This window comes from Anolis sagrei, chromosome 4 (assembly GCF_037176765.1).
Source record: "Anolis sagrei isolate rAnoSag1 chromosome 4, rAnoSag1.mat, whole genome shotgun sequence".
Taxonomy (NCBI): domain Eukaryota; kingdom Metazoa; phylum Chordata; class Lepidosauria; order Squamata; family Dactyloidae; genus Anolis; species Anolis sagrei.
The window spans coordinates 77,410,972-77,432,242 of record NC_090024.1 but is presented as its reverse complement, the minus strand read 5'-3'; the positions used below and the strand labels follow the sequence as shown (position 1 = coordinate 77,432,242).

General features: G+C 38.1%; 1 protein-coding gene across 2 annotated transcripts in view; it reads right to left on the bottom strand.

The window, feature by feature from the left end:
* GPLD1 (glycosylphosphatidylinositol specific phospholipase D1) overlaps positions 1 to 21,271 on the bottom strand; it is a 35,316-nt gene that overhangs the window by 10,832 nt on the left and 3,213 nt on the right. The window contains exons 2-16 of one of the 2 annotated variants that reach the window (XM_060774904.2): positions 18,711 to 18,766; positions 17,366 to 17,444; positions 16,515 to 16,612; positions 15,777 to 15,887; positions 15,271 to 15,319; positions 13,740 to 13,794; positions 12,884 to 12,991; positions 11,249 to 11,276; positions 11,030 to 11,169; positions 9,882 to 9,947; positions 8,943 to 9,063; positions 7,122 to 7,261; positions 5,385 to 5,571; positions 2,642 to 2,752; positions 2,209 to 2,286 (exon numbers count right to left, since the gene is read on the bottom strand). In XM_060774904.2, the coding sequence (XP_060630887.2) occupies positions 2,209 to 2,286; positions 2,642 to 2,752; positions 5,385 to 5,571; positions 7,122 to 7,261; positions 8,943 to 9,063; positions 9,882 to 9,947; positions 11,030 to 11,169; positions 11,249 to 11,276; positions 12,884 to 12,991; positions 13,740 to 13,794; positions 15,271 to 15,319; positions 15,777 to 15,887; positions 16,515 to 16,612; positions 17,366 to 17,444; positions 18,711 to 18,766 (1,427 nt within the window). Of the gene's footprint in view, positions 1 to 2,208; positions 2,287 to 2,641; positions 2,753 to 5,384; positions 5,572 to 7,121; positions 7,262 to 8,942; positions 9,067 to 9,881; positions 9,948 to 11,029; positions 11,170 to 11,248; positions 11,277 to 12,883; positions 12,992 to 13,739; positions 13,795 to 15,270; positions 15,320 to 15,776; positions 15,888 to 16,514; positions 16,613 to 17,365; positions 17,445 to 18,710; positions 18,767 to 21,271 lie in introns of both variants that reach the window. The other variant, XM_060774903.2, reaches the window with a different exon arrangement.

Sequence of the window (21,271 nt, the reverse complement as noted above, 5' to 3'; positions counted from 1 at the left end):
AACTTCCAGAGATCCTAACAGCTGGTAAACTGGCTGGGATTTCTGGGAGTTGTAGGCCAAAACATCTGGGGACCCACAGGTTGAGAACCACTGCTCTAAAGTATTCTGTTTCAGTCTCCTTGTTGCATACAAACTAATACACTTGTCAGTCTAATGCATTACTGACCATTGACTCAATACAGACTGACAACACACTGCAGCATACTGCATGGCTTCTAAACTGTACTGCTTCTGATGTAAAACAACTTCTAAAATTGAGTCTCAGTCTGAATTGTCCCAGATCTGGTCACATGGTCTGTAGTCCCTCCCACAATCTCAAACAACATAGAGTTAAGGGGAAAATGCATACTAAATCATATACATACAATATAGTAAGCAACCACAGTTATATACAAAACAAATAAGTAGTATAGGAGCGTTGTAGAAGGTTGCTATTTCCGACATTAACTCACTGACTGGCTTAAACAACCTACTCCATACAAAAGTATCAGATCTGAAATACCACTTATCTCTCTCGAAATTATTCCTCCAAATGCCACTTATCTCTCTCGAAATTATTGTGCAGCTGGATCCTGAGTAGCTTCCATAATTAGTGACCGAACTATCTCTTTCAAGGCCGCTGGCATCATCCCCTCTCATAATGACTATATCTTGGGCCAACCACTTATTGCAATTGTCAAGATGGGCATTAATCAAGAATATAGCTCAGACATGGGCAAATGTTGGCCCTCCAGGCGTTTTGGATTTCAACTTCCAGAAATCCCAGCCAGTTTACCAGCTGTTATGAATTATGGAAGTCCAAAACATCTGGAGGGCCCAGGTTTTCCCATGCCTAATATAGCTGCATCATTTCATAGCTGCATTTTATCCATTTCCCAGGACTCATTAACTGAAATGAATCCCACAAAACCATAGCAGGAATATTCAGATACTTCCACCGGTATTGTTGTCAATTTCAGCATCAAATACACAGGGAGCATGAATGACTCACAACTTCTTTCTCACCAAACAACTGTGAGATCTTGGATGAAAGTAAGACAAATGTCATACCTACAATAGTATCCTTCTCTTAATGACAGTAAATAAGAGCTTGGAAATGTTATTTTTTTCGGATTACAGTGCCCAGAATCCGCTAGTCAGCACAGGTAGTGGCCTTGCTGTTTGGGAGATGTTGGAAGCTGACTCCCAAGAGTAACTTTGGCTGCATCAATACTGTAGAATTAATGCAGTTTGACTCTACTTTCACAGTCCTGGCTCAATGTTATAGAATCACAGGGTTGCTATTTTACAAGGTCTTTAGTCTTCTATGTTAAGGGATGATTGTAGCTCGTCAAACTGCAAGTCCCAGAATTCCATAACATTGACCCATGGCAATCAAAATGCTGTTAAACTGCATTTATTCTACAGTGTAAGTGTCCCCTTTCCAAGCTGTAATTACATAATTAGCACATACTTAGCACTATCTGCTGCTGTCTTGTTCTTTGCTCCAAATCGCCTATTGCTATAATCCTCTAAGGAACTTGAATGCCTTCAGATAAAATGGACTTAAACAAGAGATGAGCTAAGCAAGGGGAATGTTTTTTCCCACTTCTAACTGAAATTTGTCTTCAAATTTGTCTGAAGCCGTGATAGCGCAATGGGTTAAACCCTTGTGTTGTTGAAGTGCTGAGCTGAAGGTCAGCGGTTTGAATCCTCAAGACGGGGTGAATTCCCACCTGTCAGCTTCAGTTCCTGCCAACCTAGCAGTTTCAAAAACATGCAAATATGAGTAGAGAAATAGGTACCACTTCAGCAGGAAAAGGCAAAGAGAAGCTCCAAGCAATCTTGCCAGCCACACAACTAGGAGGTGACAACGCAGGCTCCTCGGCTTGAAAATGAAGAAAACACCTCCCCAGAGCCAGAGATGAGCATTGCCTCCAGAAGCCAGAAATAAAAGGAGAAGCCTCTGCCTTTGTTTGTGTTTGTGTGTCTCATTGCATATGACTGTAAAGGCATTGAATGTTTGCCTATGTATGTAATCCACTCTTAGTCCTCTAGGAAGGGCAGAATATAAATAAAATTTATTATTATTATTATTATTATTATTATTATTATTATTATTATTATTATTATTTAACATGATACTAATCTAGAATGTGTTGATTCTAGGTGACCTTTTTAAAAAGGCTGAATCACTGATTTACAGGTATTGCTTTTCTATCAACTTACGTGGCAAGCTATGGTAATATTTGGTGATTTGTAGAAGCCTCCTCCTCTTCTGTTGCCAAAAAATATATAGACAAAACCCTAAAAAAATGAAATAAAACTTTTAATAGGTTATAAATACATTTGAGTTCAAATCCATATTTTCCTCATCTTTTCACCACATTAAAATGTGTGGCCAGGCACTCTATGGCACTTCAAACTAATCTAATCAATCCTGTGAGATTTACAGTTATTGCCAGATGCAAAGTAAGTAAGCCCTAAGACTGCTAGTCTACTGGTGTGTAGTTTTTTTCCTTTCTCTCTTCATTCACCTTGAGGACTATGAAAAAGAGTGTCTTTCTAAAGCACTCACACTGAGAGCACTCCTTCTAATGCACTCATACAATCTGTACTGTAAACTAATCTGTACTATATCTTACATCAGCATTTTTTTTACCCTGTAACTGAGCTCCTGTGACCCTACAGACGGTGCTCCCACTGCAAGATCCAGTACGCCATCCTCGTTGAAGTCCAAAGCTGCTAGGGAAGAACCAAACCTTCCTGACGGCTAAAAGACAAAGCAAAAACACACATTATTTATGCAAATCTTTTTGAAATACTTCTTGACTTTTAAAAGAAGATCTGTTTGAATTATGTTTAGCAGGCATCTTTGTGGGATTCGAACATTCATATATTTATGGTTCTTTTATTGTAATGAGAATGATACTGTATTTAAAGGGGGATTAACCCAGCAAGGATTAAATTTATTTATTTATTTATTTAAAGCATTTATATTCTGCCCTTCTCACCCCGAAGGGGACTCAGGGTGGAGCACAACAAATAAACGGCAAACATGCAATGCCGAAACATACTAGACTATACACATATAAAAATATTAAAATCACTTATCTTGACGTTGAAATCCTCTATTTAAAACTGTCTCAAACAACCATATTGAATTTGGTTGGCATACTAAGAGTTCCTATAGCTGCCTCATTATGCAGTTCCAAAGGCTTGGGAGTTATTATTATTATTATTATTTACTATTTACAATCTGCCTTCCTCCCCAAGGGGACTCAAGGAGGCTAACAGTCATACACTTTGATAAATTTAAAACAAAGCAAATACAACAATTCAAAACAATTAAACAATTTAAACAATCAATTATAAACAATTAAAAAGACAAGTTAAAAGTATTAAGGTACATAGCTAAGTTCCTGTGGGATCACTACCGTGTGTGTTAAGAGAAAAAAAGACTCACCCTCGTTCAGTGGTTCTCAACCTGTGGGTCCCCAAGTGTTTTGGCCTACAACTCCCAGAAATTCCAGCCAATTTACCAGTTGTTTGGATTTATGGGAGTTGAAGGCCAAAACATCTGGGTACCTACAGGTTGAGAACCACTGCAGTTGATTACAGTCCACAGGCTGAGTAATTAAGGTCAACAACTTTTGGGGCACTCCCAAAGGGGTATAACTGAGGAGAGTTTGTTGTATGCTTTTGGGATTACTAAATGTTTGCCTCTGAGCTTACTTGGTGTCAACTCCTGGCTTGCAGTCTATTTGACACTGGCAAGGTTGTCTTCCATGCTCATCTCCACGAAAATAAAATAAAGATTAGGAGTGGGCATAATTTTCTGATGGAAAGCATTGCATGAATTAAATGCAAGGACCATTTGATACTCCAGAGCAGGGGTCCTCAAACTTTTTAAACAGAGGGCCAGGTCACAGTACCTCAAACTGTTGGAGGGCCAGATTATAATTTGAAAAAAACACGAATGAATTCCTGTACACACTGCACATATTTTATTTGTGGTGCAAAAAAACCCCCTTAAAATTAACAGAAAAAATAAAATGAAGAACAATTTTAACAAATATAAACTTATTAGTATTTCAATGGAGCCCCCGGTAGCACAGAGGGTTAAACCCCTGTGCCGGCAGGACTGAAGACCAACAGGTTGCAGGTTCGAATCCGGGGAGAGGTGGATGAGCTCCCTCTATCAGCTCCAGCTCCTCATGCGGGGACATGAGAGAAGCCTCCCACAAGGATGATAAAACATCAAATCATCCAGGTGTCCCCTGGGCAACGTCCTTGCAGACGGCCAGTTCTCTCACACCAGAAGCGACTTGCAGTTTCTCAGGTCGCTCCTGACATGACAAAAAAAAGTATTTCAATGGGAAGTGTGGGCCTGCTTTTGGCTTATGATATAGGATTGGTGTTGTTGTTATGTGCTTTCAAGTCATTTCAGGCTTCCAAGTCTCTCAAAGTGAGACTTGGAAGAAAACTTTTTTAGTTTCAAGAATCAGCATGAATTTGACTGGAAGAAACTCAAAAGACACCAAATCCCCTCTGATCTTGGAAGCTAAGTGGTTTTGGTTAGTACAGGAATGGAGGAATACAGTCACAAATACAGTCAACCACCCTGAGCGAGGGCCAGGCAAATGACCTTGTTTGAGGACCCCTGCTCCAGAGGAATTGTGACTGTATTATTACTAAAAAGTTTATGTTGGTGTTGCTGTTTTTTCCACGAGCTCTGCTGCACAAGAGTAAAATTTAAGTTTTGTATTTCTTCTATTTGTGTTGCTCTTTCTTAAATATACAAAGGACTAATCTTCAACTGGTCTGCACGCATCATCATACCGTAACAAAAATGACTCTGGTAATGGCATTTGAAACATATGCAATAGCTCTTATGGTGGCCCTGTACATTTCATAGAATTTTCTAAGGCAAGGAATATTCAGAAATGGTTTTGCCAGTTTCTTCCTGAGAAATATAGAAGACAGTACCGTAGTTGTTGGTAGTCCTCCATTCCTGTACTAACCAAAGCTACTTAGCTTCCGAGATCAGAGGGGATCTGGTGTCTTTTGAGTTTCTTCCAGTCAAATTCATGCTGATTCTTGAAACTAAAAAAGTTTTCTTCCAAGTCTCACTTTGAAAATACAGATCATCAGTGAACTGTAATGATCACTATTAGAAGACAGAAATCTTCCACCAACTATAAAACACCCTTTTTTATAACAGCTGTATCTACATAGATTGATCTAATCTGCAACCTTTGGGAAAATGACACAATGTTCTGGAAATGTCTTTTTCACATTTTTATAGCCCACTTCCTGGCCTTCTATGTTATTTAAGATATCACTAATGTTTGGTGGTTAGGTATCAATGTTTGCACAGAAAATAAACTGGCAAATTTTCCTACCTTACTCCCTTCCAGTATTTCATCTGCTTCTTGGTCTAGGTCCAAGTCAGTGTGAGGTAATCCTGATTTGTTTCCATAAATAATATATACACGTCCTATCTGAATGTGTCCGATGCGACTATATCCTGGTGCTCCAGCAACTAGATCATCATATCCATCCTGGTTTAGGTCAGCTGAAATCACTGCCCTGCATATAAAATAATGTACTTTCAACAGTTGTTTGGTTTATATTTGTTGACGCAACCATATTTTGCTTTGTAGATTTCAAACCTTGTAACACATTTAGCCAAGTGAGACATATACCTTATTAAGTTTTTACCTAAATCAGAAATATTTGTGTGTTAAATATGACTTTACTGATGGGTGAGTAAAATGTTGATGGGCAGAGCAGAAACAGATATTCCATTTGAGCTATAAACTGAAAACTAACTTACATCTATTGTGGAGAACATCCTTGATACGTTTATAATTCACTGACCTACTAGAGCAGGCCTGTCAATCTCATTTTTCACCAAGGGTCACATAAGCCTTGTGGCTGCCTTCAAAGGGATGTTTGTAATTGTAAAACTGTATATTTTTGGAGAAATACCCTGAATATAGATAGATTCAGACAGACAGTAACACACAAATATACAAACACATTCAAATATATAGGATGTTGAGATGTGTGTGTGTATAGATGCCATATATACTCGAGTATAAGCTGATCTGAATATAAGTCAAGGCACTTAATTTTACCACAAAAAACTGGGAAAACTTATTGACTCAAGTATAAGCCGACAGTGGGAAATGCAGCAACTGGTAAATTTCGGGGGGAAATAGATACCAATAAAATTACATTAATTGAGGCATGAGTAGATTAAATACTTTTGAATATTGAGATAAAACTGTAATTTAAGAGGAGATCATCCAACTCTGATTACCGTATATATTCGAGTATAAGCCGACCTGAATATAAGCCTGCCAGGACCCTCACTCTAGTATAAGCCAAGGGGAGCTTTTTCAGCTCTGAAAAAGGGTTGAAAAACTCAGCTTATACTCAACTATATATGGAACATACAGATAGACACACATAAATACAAGTACACACAGACATATAAACACACACACATGTATGAGATGTTGAGATGTGTCTATATAGATTTATCAAAGTGTAGTGATACTGTGTTACATATTGCTACACAAAGAACCTAGTATAATGTATGTTTGTGTGTATATATTCATACACATATATTGCTTGGGATGTAAGTCTATTTTACATTATTACTGTAGTGTTACATAGTGCATTATTTATACAGATACACATAGAGAGATGTTGAAAGAGATGCACACACATACAAACAACCCCAATTTGATTAAAAGTAAGGGCTTTCGGCATGGAATCTACAACACCAGTTGCAACTGCCGTACATTATTGTTGGCCATACAGTTCAAATCCACTGCTCTGCATCCTACCTACTAGGCCATTTTCACTGAGGGCTACATCAGCCTTATGGTTGCTATCAAAGGACTATTTGTAAAAGAGGGGCGAGGATAACAACGTCTGGACTTCGCGGACCACATAAAAATGATGTGGCAGGTTGAATTCAGCCTGTGGGCATTGAGTTTGACACATGCACATTAGAGAAATCATGTATGACCCAGATAAAACAATTATATTTCTAAATTACTGACATTTTTCTAAATTAGAAAATTAATGTCAGTTGATCTAGCACACAAACAAAAATCAGCACTTGCCATCCAAGTTTAGCATATGGTGTTTTCAGAAAATATGAAGCAGTAGGTTTGGTGATGTGATTAGAAGACTCTTGCTGTGTGATTGTCAGTACACTTGTCAACCCCGTTGCAGCAGCACTATTTCGGAAGTAAAGATAATTCTGAAAAAAATGTAAAACGAAATAATATAGCACATTAACTATCATTATTGGTTGGCAGGTTAGTAAGAACTAGCCTTTAAACTAATACCTCCACAATGCAATTATAAAATACTTCCATTCTAAGATCCTATATATATATATATATATATATATATATATATATACACACACACACACACACACACACATACACATACACACACACACACACACACACCACACACACACACACCACACACACACCTCTCTAAAAATAGAGTACCGGTACATCTTAAAATTGCAGGAGTGTCTTACGTATTTATTGGTGGAGATTGTACTGAAATTAAATTGTGTCTTACAATCTATGGTGTTTTACAATCAAAGAAATACAGGATAACTAAAACATCAGCATCAAATATTTCACAGAGCAGCATCGGTAAGAGTTTAAAATGTGGGCATTTATTTAATACAACCTGGAACAATCACATCTTTGAACCCTGATTTAAATCAGGGAAGAATAGCATCATTTTGTAGAGCATATCCAATCTATGGGGTCATCACTTACAGCAGTGGTTCTCAACCTGGGGTCCCCAGATGCTTTTGGCCTTCAACCCCCAGAAATCCTAACAGCTGGTAAACTGGCTGGGATTTCTTGGAGTTGTAGGCCAAAAACATCTGGGTACCTCAGGTTGAGAACCACTGACTTACAGGCTCTGTGCTCTGCAGTCACTAGTCTAACAGATCTTACCAACAGATCTATCTGTGACTCATTGATGAAAATTTATATAGATACAGATGGTTCTTAAAATAACTTGATCAGGTTTTAGAGGTGATGACTAGGACTTTAAAAACTGAGCCCTTACATACATGACAGATCAGTGAAAGCAGTACAGAACCCGTGTTTGTATATCAGATTACACAATTTCTGAACGCAACTAGGTAGCTGGACTTTCCGCACCAAATGGAGCTCCAAAGTATCTTAAAAGATAGCCCCATCTCAAGTGTATTACAGAGAGCAGGATGTGGAAAACTGTAGCAAGGTGAACTTTTCTAATAGGAAACCAACTAGTAAATTGGCCAATTGCAAACAAAAATATTAGTAATAACCTGTGCTGCCCCCAATAACACAAAATCCATGAGGATCCTCTAAGACAGTGGTTCTCAACCTGTGGGTCCCCAGGTGTTTTGGCCTACAATTCCCAGAAATCTCAGCCAGTTTACCAACTGTTAGGATTTCTGGGAGTTGAAGGCCAAAACATCTGGGAACCCACAGGTTGAGGACCACTGCTCTAAGAAAAGTCCAACAATAGTGTCATCCAGAGCAGCAGATTGAAAATGAGGAAGAACACAAAAGGCAAAGTGTAGGCCATCTACACATGTCTAACATCTGAAACCAGTCCTCTGAATGATTTTTCCCAGTGGCTCCATAAAGATGTTAAAATGCCTGGGTGATATGCTTGGATTACCAAGCTCAAGCAACTTGTGTGTGATGGTCACAGTAAAGATTAAAAAATATAAACACTTTCAAAAGCTATTGTAGAGTGAGCACTAAAAGTGATCAAAATAAGAATTAGTTAACTATGTAATCTATATGTGCAATATTTTGGGACATAAAACATTATCTTATCCAATGAACTAATCACTGTATTATTAATACATCTTCAAATACCCCTATTCATTTCTAGATGTCAGAAAGACTTACAGTTGCCCAAGCTGGCATATCAAAATAAACTCCTCTCTCTGTATAGTTGATATTCTTCTCAACTGATTTGGCCAGGGAAGATGTTTTGTTGCTACGGTGCTCCGTTTTGGAAAATCTACTCCTACTGAATGAAGAGAATAATAATTAAATGGCATATATCAGCATATCAGTTTCAAGATGCTTGTAACAAACTCCCTCTGCTCTAGAAGGTGGAATTCCAATTCCAAATACAACAGCCTAAGATAAAAGATGTAGATGAGCTAAATTTTATCTCTTTGGATAATGTGAATCTCATTGCCCCCTTTTTTGGAGAAGGATGCCATCCAGGCCCGACTTCCCTGGCCATGAGGACACGTGAACGCCCTGGGACTCAGCTCTGAGTAAACACATGTCAAGGCTTGCATTTATAATTGTATTCAAAGCCCTACTACTGAACAATGTGGGGGGGGGGAGTTGGATCTACAGGCAATAGAAACAGTACAAACACCCAACTTACGAACGACTCATAGTTAAGAACAGGAAGTGAGAAAAATCTAATCTACCCCTCTGAGAGCCCCCAGTGGCGCAGTGGGTTAAACCACTGAGCTGCTGAACTTGCTGACTGAAAGGTTGGCAGTTCGAATCCAGGGAGCGGAGTGAGCTTCTGCTGTTAGCCCCAGCTTCTGCCAACTTAGCAGTTCGAAAACATGCAAATGTGAGTAGATCAATACCTTTTGTGGGAAGGTAACAGTGCTCCATACAGCCATGCTGGCCACATGCTCTTGGAGGTGCCTATGGACAACGCCAGCTCTTCGGCTTAGAAATGGAGATGAGCACTACCCAGAGTCAGACATGACTAGACTTAATGTCAGGGGAAACCTTTACCTTTACCTATTATAAATAGTAAAGGTTATTCAGAGAACTAAATAAATTAATTTCCTACATGAAATTTATACTTACCTAGTGGGATACCTCTGCTCATCTGTACATCGAATATACAAAGGATTCTCGGGGATAAAGCATCCACTAAAAAAAAAAAATCAAATAAATATGCTAAATACATACTTTATGGTTCTGCCAACTCTAATCTGGCCATTTTGTAATCATGGATTTAATACTAGTCTAAGAGATGTTCAAAGTTTAGGGATTTAAAAATGCAAATCCTGATTGATGGTGATACACAACTGCCGGTCCACTTCCGAGCACAATTCAAAGTGCTGGTCTTGGCCTATAAAGTCATATACGATTCCGGCCCAGCTTACTTGTCCAAACATACCTCCCTCTACATCCCACCTAGGGGTTTAAGATCACCCGGGGAGGCCCTGCTCTCGATCCCACCTTTTCACAAACGCGTTTGGAGGGGACGAGAGACAGGACCTTCTCAGTGGTAGCCCCCCACCTGTGGAATACGCTCCCCAGCTAAATTAGGTCAGCTCCATCCCTCCTTTCCTTTAGAAAGAAGCTCAAATCATGGTTTTGGGACCAGACAGCAATTGCAATGTTTTTGAGAAATGACTATGGACAGGCTTTGGACTGGGTCGTCGGTTGCTGAATCGGACTTAGATATGGCTATATGGTTGATAACGTTTTAAATGGATTTTAATCTAATGTTTTTACCTATTTTGTAATGTCATGCGGTATTATTTTTTTGTATGTTGGCCTCCAATTGTTGCCACTGTAAGCCGCCCTGAATGCCTCCAAGGGGGTTGAGAAGGATGGGTTGCAAATGTTTGAAATCAATAAATAAATAAATTTATCCTTGTCCCCCCTTTTGATCTACTTGAAATTGTTTGCTTAGACATGGTATTCTCTGGAATCTTCCATAAACCAGTGTATTTAATCTGAGAACCTGTGGAACTGGAACTGCACAAAAAGGGGCTCCATTGAACCAATTATGTGACTTTTGGTGTTTTTTAGGCATGTTACAGCAAATGGACTGAATACTTATGCAAAAAACAAATGGTGGAGGAGGGGAGAGTTATATGATTTTCACAAAAATACATTTTACATAGCACTGCATGTGCACCATGTATTAGAACCAATGCTGTTTGACAAATCAGTCTAATTCCAATCTTGTTTATTCCATGAATATTAAATCAGCACTTTACCTGGTCCCGTTTGCTAATATTTGACTTGTTTGCTGGAAAATGTTATTTGATGCAAATGCCATATCATCCACGCCACCAAGAAAATAGTCATGGAATTTATCAACCAAAAATGGGGACTTCCTGGCATAAATAGGGTATATCTATGGAAAGAGAAACTTTGTTTAGGAAAATGAGCATTTAGAGAATACACTCTACTAAACTTTTAAATATATACATTACCTTGGCAATACCAATCACTTCACCATATCTGTGGGAGAAAAGAGATTATTACTCTATTTCTGTAGAACTTTTAAATGCACAAAAAGCTTCTTAAAATACATCTTTACTTTAAGGGGCTGCAGATGGCTCAATGGGTTAAACATTTGTGATGCTGAACTGCTGAACTGAAGGTTGGCAGTTCAAATCCGTGGGATGGGGTGAGCTCCCATTGTTAGCCCACTCTGAGCTGTAATCTGCTCTGAGTCCCTTGGGGAGAAGGGTAGAATATAAATAAAGTGTTATTATTATTATCTGTATATAACTAGTGGCACAGTGGGTTAAACTGCTGACCCTCTGAACTTGCTGACCGAAAGGTCGGTGGTTCGAATCCTGGGGCTAACAGTGGGCGAGTTCCCACTGTTAGCCCCAGCTTCTGCCAACCTAGCAGTTTGAAAACATGCAAATGTGAGTAGATCAATAAGTACCACTCAGGCAGGAAGGTAATGGCGCTCCATGCAGTCATGCCAGCCACATGACCTTGGAGGTGTCTACGGACAACGCCGGCTCTTGGGCTTAGAAATGGAGATGAGCACCACCCCCCAGAGTTGGACACAACTAGACTTAATGACAAGGGGAAACCTGTGCCTTTACTATATCTGCTTTGGTTTTATACAAAATAAAGAGTAAATCAGAATTTTCTCTATTGCTTTTGATTAATAACAGCTTAGCATTTTCCAAAGATGTAGTCATGTTAGTCTCTTGAATGTCAAGTGTACAGGATCTTGTCCCTGTATACCTGAGCATACATTAGCACTATGTACTATATTAGAAAACGTGAGTTTATATCCACAAAAGTTCATGCAAAAATAAAATCCAGTTATCCTTAATGGTGCAGCTACATTCCTTTTTCCTTCTCCCCACCCTTCCCTTTTGTATGCTCAGCTAGGCATTATTACTATGTAAAGAAACTATAATTAATCACCAAGGTTCAAAAATAACAACAAACTGTGGGTCCATAGCTAGGGAAAAAAGCAAGCAAAGGCATTCAGAACCACTGAAACTCCATCAGCGGGACTGAGGGGAAAGAAAAAAATCATAAAGGCTCACAGTGGTTTATTTCCACAGCAACATGCCACTATTTGTAGTAATCTCCAAATGCAACGTTTGTGAAGAAATATATTGAGACAGTATAATGAGCTATAAAACATAAGTAGGATCCCAGAGACCTGAAACAAATTATTTTGATTATACTGTAAATAGTGTTTGTTTCAGTTAAAAAACAATAATTCACTATCCAACATTATCTTTTAAGAAAACAGCCCCATACTATCCTGTGAAAGAAATTAAAAAGTGGGGCAATAATTACTCCTCCATAAGCACCAATGTGTATTTTAAGAATATTGAACTTCTGCCTGCTCCTTTTGCTTCCCTATGGAAGATCTCTCCTCCAGAACAAAAGGATCTGCCTAATTATACTCCCATTTTACACTATACCTTACCATTTATTCAATCTTCATTCTGTATGTGTAATTGACCATTAACCATTTATTTGATTAGGCCCAATAATTGCTATTTGAATTCACCAAACATACAATTATACCATCATTTTCTTCACTTATTTTTGAAATGAAGCCAGAAAAATTTCAATTGACTTACAGCTCTATGAACTGGAGATATGTGCAATCAACAATAGTCTCTTCTGTTATGACTTCCTGGCCATATAATTCCATATAAATTGACAATAAATCCTTGACAGGTACATACCTACAATGTGATAACACCATATTGTTTTTAAAAAAATCTAAGTTAATAGTTAAGTGACATCATGAAATATTTAAAGCAATATCCTGATCTCCAAATTCTCAGAAAAAAAATTAAAATTACAGGAGCAGGACACTGGATATACACATTTATAAAGTTCACAATGTGAAGCGCATGAAGGTGGTTGAGGACATTCTTTGCATGTAAACTGTCCCAGGCGTCTTAAAGCTTGGCAAAGATTTAATACTCCACAGCCTCTATTATTCAGCCATAAAAGGGAATAATGAGCTTAATCAATGATCTGACACAGTAAAAGATGATTTCCAAAAACCAACTTAAAAGTAGCAGTACAAGAATGTGAGGCATTCCAAAGCATAATTTTGTTTTTCTCCTAAACTAAATGCAATGAAGATTGCTGCAACATCTCAAAAACTCACATGTTTATTATTGTCATACGATATGAAGGCTATGTGGGATTTCAACCATGGCCTGGTGCAGCACTTTCTACAACACAGCAGTTGTTCTCAAGCACCACATTGAATAGGAACAGTGTGCCATCGACCTTTAGGAACCGACTCTCCTCATCAGCCCAGCTTTCTTGCTCTTTGCATCATTATAGGTATGTATGTATAAGTGCAGGCATTGAAAATCAAACTACTAATCTAGTTTCAAGTTTATTTGATGCTTAGACCATAGGTCTTTCACATATAAGGCTAAGATCAAGTGTAACTATTATTCTAGCATCTCTTACCAGCTTTGTGCCAGATAATCAAAATCAAGTTCAAATTGGCTTAACACATCACCACCTAAAATTGCAGAGAAAAGAACCATAAGACATCAACATACTATAGAAAAAAATAACAGTTTTGCCTTTGTTTTCTATTTAGAGCATTTTTAAATACATAATCTTGACCATAATTGACTCAGCTGCCACAGAAAGGCTTTGTACTTGGACTTCCTTCTTCTTCTTCATAACATACAGTCAGCAAACCCAATTCCTTGGGGTTAGAAGTACAGGATCCCCACAAAAGTGGTAAAACCAATTAATTAGTTTACTTATTTCAACATACTTACAGTAAATGGCATAGTTGCTATGTTTAAACATTTGAAAGAATGTCATAAGGAAGAGGTAGCACGCTTGTTTTCTACTGCCCTGGAAACTGGGATTCAAAGCAATGGGTTCAAATTACAGGAAAGGAGATGCCACTTGGATATTAGGAAGGACCTCCTAACCATGAGAGTTGTTGAGCAGTGGAACTGTCTGCCTCGGAGTGTGGTTGAAGCTCCTTTCTTGGAAACTTTTAAACAGAGGCTGGATGGCCATCTGTCAGGGGTGCTTTGATTGTGCTTTTCCTGTATGACAGAGAGTTGGCCTAGATGGTGATGTAGTTTCTTCCAATTCAGTGGTTCACAACCTTTTTTTGACCAGGGACCACTTGACCAAAGGCCAGTTTGATCAGTACCAAAAGGATTACACATCAGTTTTTGGTCAACTTTAGATTTGGTTTGGTTATTTGGGGTGCTGATTCAGAATATTGAATTGGATAGACCACATCAGCTCTAGTTTGTCATACAAAACATGCCATTCAGTAGTCGCCACCTGCTCGCCCACAGAAAACCATATTTAATAATCTAGAGATCATGTGGTCTATCCAAGGGGACGGGTCAGAGACAGGGAAGAAGTGGCAGGCAATGCAAAATGAGCAGAAATAAAATAAAATAAAATAAAATAAAATAAAATAAAATAAAATAAAATGAAATGAAATGAAATGAAATGAAATGAAATGAAATGAAATAAAGAGGAAGGAGGTTCGTGGACCAGATTTTCATCTTCGTGACCCACAAGCTAAGAACCACTGTTCCACCTCTATGATTCTATGATTCTTTGAAAAGTCCTGTATAAATCGAGGGCAGATTTTGGGATCAAAATCATGGATTTTGGACCTATAGATAGGTCAAGTGCCATTCCATAGAGAATGGAAAGCACCTATGCTGTCTTGTGGGTAACAGTTATCCCTGATTGCTGCTACTGTTTTCTGATCCAGGCATTCAAAAAGCTGTCCCCATGCTGTGGTAGAAAGAGTCACTCAGCAATGGCTCGTTTTTTAAAAAAATGAGAGTTAAGGTACAATGGTAAGATTGACCCATGGATAAGTTGACACAGTTTTTTTGGGATCAAGTTTTTACTAAAATTTATAGACTTATATATGAGTATACAGTAATCTTAGAAAATGTCCAAAATTTGAGTAAAACTTTTCAGAATTCATAGTAACATAAATTACCAAAATCACCAGCAGAATGAGCATTTGCGTATGAGCCATGAAAATCAATCTAGAGGGAAAAAAGAAAGAAATTGTTAATAATCCACAACTGATTTGCACTATAAACTTTCAGTTGACAATTAAAGTGCCATTAAACTGCATTAATTCAACAACAGTCTTTTTTATTTCAAACAAAGGATCCCAACAGCATCTGTGCAACACCTCTATTTACTCTGCTCAAGGCAAGAAAAAAATTGCTTTTAAATTTAATTTAGTACTGAGTTCATTGTTGCTTTTAAATTTTATTTCGTACTTTTTAATGATTTCATTCACAGGCTGCTAATTTCATCGGCCCCTTTTTATTTTTATTTTGTTCTCTTACTCCTCCTGCCAGTTTTCCATTCACTCCAGCCTCTCTTTCTTTTTAGGAATCCTGAAAAAATTCCATATACTCCACCACTCCATTCTCAAACCTATGAATATAAAGGAAAATGATTTTCCTAACAAATACAACAAAATCCACTTACGGCTGCCATGGCTCGTAGAAATCCTTGATCAATCCCCAAGCTATGCCAGCTCACATCTGCCACCATATGAGAAGCAATTCCAAAGAGGAAAGCCACCAGCTTCTCTGTAGCCTAAAGAGTAATTACGAAAAGCACTTAACTTGACAGCAACTTTACTGAAGCAAACTCAGAAACGTAATCAAGAGAAACAAACTTTTGAGGTTATACCTTTTACCTCATCTGATCATTGGTGAAAGCTTACAATTTTCATCAGCACAAGGGATGGTGAGTGAAAATAAGTTATATATTTATACAGCAGTATCAATATGCACCAGAGGTAGAAATTCCTGCTCAACCACTGGGCGACCATGGTCAAGCCATCCTTTCTCGTGATAGGGCTGCCATAAATCATTCAAAAAACTACAAGTATATGTTACTTCAATGCCCAATGGAAAACTTCAGTAAACTATGACAGGTGCTTTTCTTTTCTTCAACTTTTGTTTACCAGAGTTAAACAATGCACATAAACAAACCTTTCACAAATCAGATAGAATTAGGAGAGATAGATGTCTTGCTCCATTTTATAGCTGGCTATCACAAAATATCCCATCCATTCGAGAATTTTTTCACTATATGAACATGATTCTATGATTCTAAGTGACTATGCAAGTGAAATTAGCATGATTTGTGAGGATAACTTGATTTTAGAATGATAACATTTAAGCCTTCAGCATGAGAAATTGACAGGTAATTTATTACCTTTTCCCAGGGCTGTGGATAGTTTTTTCTGATGTAGTGGACACTGGCATTGAGGAAAGGTGACCAATGAGTATCTTCAGATACTTGATGGAATATGCCTATAATGCCAGCAAATAAAATTGAATTATAAAAATAATACCTTTATTCCTCCACGTTTTTACTTTTATTCATTGGAATTTTGGAGCTCCCAAACAGTTTTTCAAAGGCAGCCCCACGTTGAGCACATTGCAGTAGTTGCACTCTATAATATAATGCAGCTTCTCCTCAAATGAATCACCAGAATTAATCTGCATACAGGGCTACTACACAGTTTTCTTAAGGGACACAAAATAGTTAAAAGTGATACCAACTAGCTGCAAAGGTCTTATTTGTAGATCCCAAGGCTCCCACACACAATTTTAATTTTTGTAAATATGTATGTAAATATCACATGAACTCTAGAGCTGTGTGGTTTTGCAGTTCCTATGTCCAACTATTTTAAACCCAGGGAGAGCTGTGACCAAGTCAATTTGTTTGGGGAGGAAGGCAGTCAAAACTGTGTTTCCCATAACTTCTACAATGTGTGGAGGCAAAAATTAAGAGTGTCTCTTCAAGATCCAGTGACAGACGTGTGCAGCACCTACAATTTAGGTAGCTGCTTTTCTGTTGCTTGTTATTGTCCTAAGCATCCAATTGTCCTAGGTGAGCCCCCTTCTACTTGCTTTTCCTGCTCAATTACAATTTGTCTATATTGATCTATAGACAGCTAGTATATAAGCACTAACCATTACTGCCAAATGAATGTCTACACTAGCTTTTCAGAAGCTCTTTGAGGAACACAGGATAAAAACAGTATCTCTCCAGTTTCTTACCATTCTTGCAAATACCAGAATAAAAGGCATCAGGATATAAACTTCCAGCCTGATATGCATCTTGGTGAGTTAGTAATAACTGGACACAAGGAAAAAGAGGAAAGTGAAATCAAAAACATTAAAGGAAAGTACTCTTACAAGCATTTGATGCACAAACAAACAATAGCATGGGACCTGGGAAATCTGGATTCAAATCCGTAACGAATATTGAAATTGACTTGGTGTCCTTGGGTCATTCTCAATGAAACCAACCTCAAGGGCATACTGTGAGGGAAATGGGGAGGAAGAATGCCATGTACAGTATGCTATCTTAAGCTCATTTGAAGGAAGGCTGGGGAGACTCACAGAAGAACATGACAGAGTTAAAACGTTCTATATGATTCATTTCTATCATCCTGTTCACAAAGGTATAGCTCATCTGATCAGAGGTCAACGTTCGTGGCACCTTGGATAATCTGATTCATACAACAATTTTTCAAGAGACTATATCCATTTCTAAATCCTTGCGTGCTAGCCAGGCACATAATCTATACGTGAGTTATGTCTTATATTTTGAGTAGAATTGAAATTAGCAGTCTATTGAAATCTCTCAACTTTTCCACCCAAGTCAACAAGCAAAATGTCAGTAGCGATACATTAATTCTGATTTAGTACTAAGATGGGAGAGTGCTGATGGATATCAGGTGCTGCAAGCTGTATTTCAGAAGAAGGAACTGGCAAACCATTTCTGAGTGTCCCTTGCCTAAGAAAACCCTATAATGAAATCCATGGGGTTGGTACCAGTCGACAGGTAACTTGAAGGCATATTAATACAGATAATGTGATTAGCTATGAGTGATACACTTCATAAAAGAAAGTCAATGCAGCAAGTCTCTTGTTAAATACTATTTTCTGACATATGCAATTCTATGCAAAATATTTCAGTCTAAATAAACATTGTCCCAATTTCTATGGGCAAATGTTGACAAGAAGGATTAATATTCCAATGCATAATAATAACTGTGATTACCTGAGAAAAATAAAAGCACATTAGTCTCCCAGCCTAATGGCATTTCACATTTCACTCTAGTGTCTTCTGAGTGATCATTAATGACAATTGTTTCATTTTATAATAACCAAAAAGTCAGTGTTCTTCCATGTGGGTGATTAATATCATAAATACAACTTTGAACTGTACTGAATAGCATCACAATATCTGTGTTTTAAGTAAGTTGGAATGAGAAATAGATGTCAGGCTCTTTCAGATGTTTCACAGATTGAATAAACTAAACATAAATCCAAGAAGGTAAACTGGCAAAAATAATGTGCATCACAATGCTATTGAAAAACATAATAAGCCTCCTACCTCACGGTAGTTAATGTTTCCTTCTTGTTTGCTCAAAAATTCCAGAGCTCTGTGAGCTGGAAAAAGATAAATAACTAGTTAAAATGTTCATGATGGAAGATAACATGGTGTGCTACACATCTGGGTCTGATCAAAACAAATTCTGACAACATAATGCATTTAGATCACCATGGAACTGGCTCCTTCGTATCATATATCTAAAATAAAGACATCACAAACTATTATTCGGTTTGTTGGAATCTGGTTTGATGTGATATACAAATTTTAAGATAGATTGCAGCAAATAAATATTTGTTGCTGTTTTATTATAATTATTATGATGATGATGATGATTATTATTATCTTTATTCACACGCTACCTTTCTCCCAGTGAGGACTCAAGGGCAGCTAACAACCACTCAAAACCACAAAAATAAAACAAAAACAAAAATTAAATAGTACTGTGCGGATATAAGATTAAACTACAGTTAAAATATAATAAATATCATTACAATTATGTTTAAAACACAATTCCTTCCAGAATTCAACCCACAACCTCCTGAGCAGTGCGTCCCTTATCCTTCCCCAAATGCCTGATGGCAAATAAATGTCTCAATCTTCCTGTGAAAAACAAGCAGTGATGGGGCCATCTTGGTCTCTCTTGGGAAGGAGTTCCACACTCTGGGAGCAGCCACCAAAAAGGCCCTCTCCCTTGTTCCCATCAAAAAGGCCCTCTCCCTTGTTCTCATCAAATGCCCTTGAGTAGGTAGTGAAGCAAGACAAAGACCCTCCCCAATTGATCATAAATATCTGACAGGTTTGAAGAAAGAGATACAGTCCTTAAAATAGCCTGGACCAAAGCAAAAGAGGGCTTTGTGGGTCAAAATCAGGACTTTGAACTGTGCTCGGAAATGGATTGGCAGCCAGTGGAGCTGTTGCAACAGAGGAGATGTTCGCTCCCTGTAGCCAGCCCATTAGCAGTCTGGCTGCTGCTCTCTAGACCAACTGAAGTTTCCAAGTACTTATCAAAGGCATCTCCATGTAGAGGGCATGACAGTAGTCCAACCAGGATGTAACCAAGACATGGACCATCATGACCAGATCCGATTTCTCCAGTAACAGGTGTAACTGTCAGATGTTGGTTTAGCACAGGAACCGCTTCCTTGAAATTGGGTGGAAAGGAATAATAGAGTTGGGTGTCATCTGTGTATAGATGTCACCACACTCCAAAACTCTAGATGACCTCTCCCAGTGGGTTTGTGTAGATGTTAAATAGCATGGGAGACACATTTGTTTTACCTACATGTCTTTTTTCCAGACCATTCTGCTGGACCCTTCTGGAGGTAGATAAGGAGATGCCAAAAAATGCTGGAGGAATTTATCTCATAGGGAAAAAAACTTAGATACTGTATCAATGTTAGATCTTCTCCAAACACTACAGATGGTATTTATAGTTCTCTTTAAAAAAAAAGGTCTGTCAAATTAAACAAGCTGTATCAATGATTAGTAATGATGGTTCGGTTTACTGGACTAATATGGAAGGAGGGACTCGATTTGTAATCATACATTGGTGTTGACAGAAGATTTTTGCACCCCAAAATCTTATCCATAGTTATAAATCCAGGCATCTGATCTGGAATAACAGAGAACATATACATAACTGCTTATTTATCAATTAATAATTTATTTCATGGATCATCAGTCAAAACAATAGTATGGATGCAAAGAACATTTTATTATTTATTTATTTATTTATTTATTATTTGCACTTGTTAACCGCCACTCTCAGCCCGAAGGCGACTCGTGGCGGTGTACAGAACATAGAACATAAAGACAACAGTTACAGTAAATCAGGATCATAACACACATCTTACTAACACACAGCTAATTAAACTAAATTCAAAATCACTTGGTTGGGTTGGATAAGATTGAAACATATCATCATTGCGATCGGCAAGATTTTCTGCAACTAGCTTTAGCACAGTGGGTTGAACTGCCAGCTGCAGAAAATCTTGTTGATCGAAAGGTCAACAGCTCAAGCCCGGGTTGGGGTTAGCTCCCAACCATCATCCCAGCTTCTGCTCACCTAGCAGTCTGAAAACAGTAATGTGAGTAGATAAATAAGTACTGCTTTGGTGTGGAGGTAATAAAAGGCACTCATGCAGACTTGTTGGTGATTTGATCGGGAGAGCATCTAAAGACAACAAAGCTCCTTGGCATGGAAGATGGAGTGAAAGAACTCCCTTAGCCAGAGTCAAGCACAGCCTCCAGATGTCAGAGATGGGAAAAGATGGGAAGCCTTTACCTCTGTTTATGTACTGTCTGTCTTTGTTAATTGTATAATCGGTACTGAATGTTTGCCATATATTGGTATTGTAATCTGCCCTGAGTCCCCTCAGGGAGATAGGGCAGAATATAAATAAAGTACAGTAGAGTCTTGCTTATCCAACATAAATGAGCCAGCAGAACGTTGGCTAAGCAAAAGTGTTGAACAATAAGGAGGGATTAAGGAAAAGCCTATTAAACATCAAATTACATTATGATTTTACAAATTAAGGACCAAAACATCATGTTTTACAACC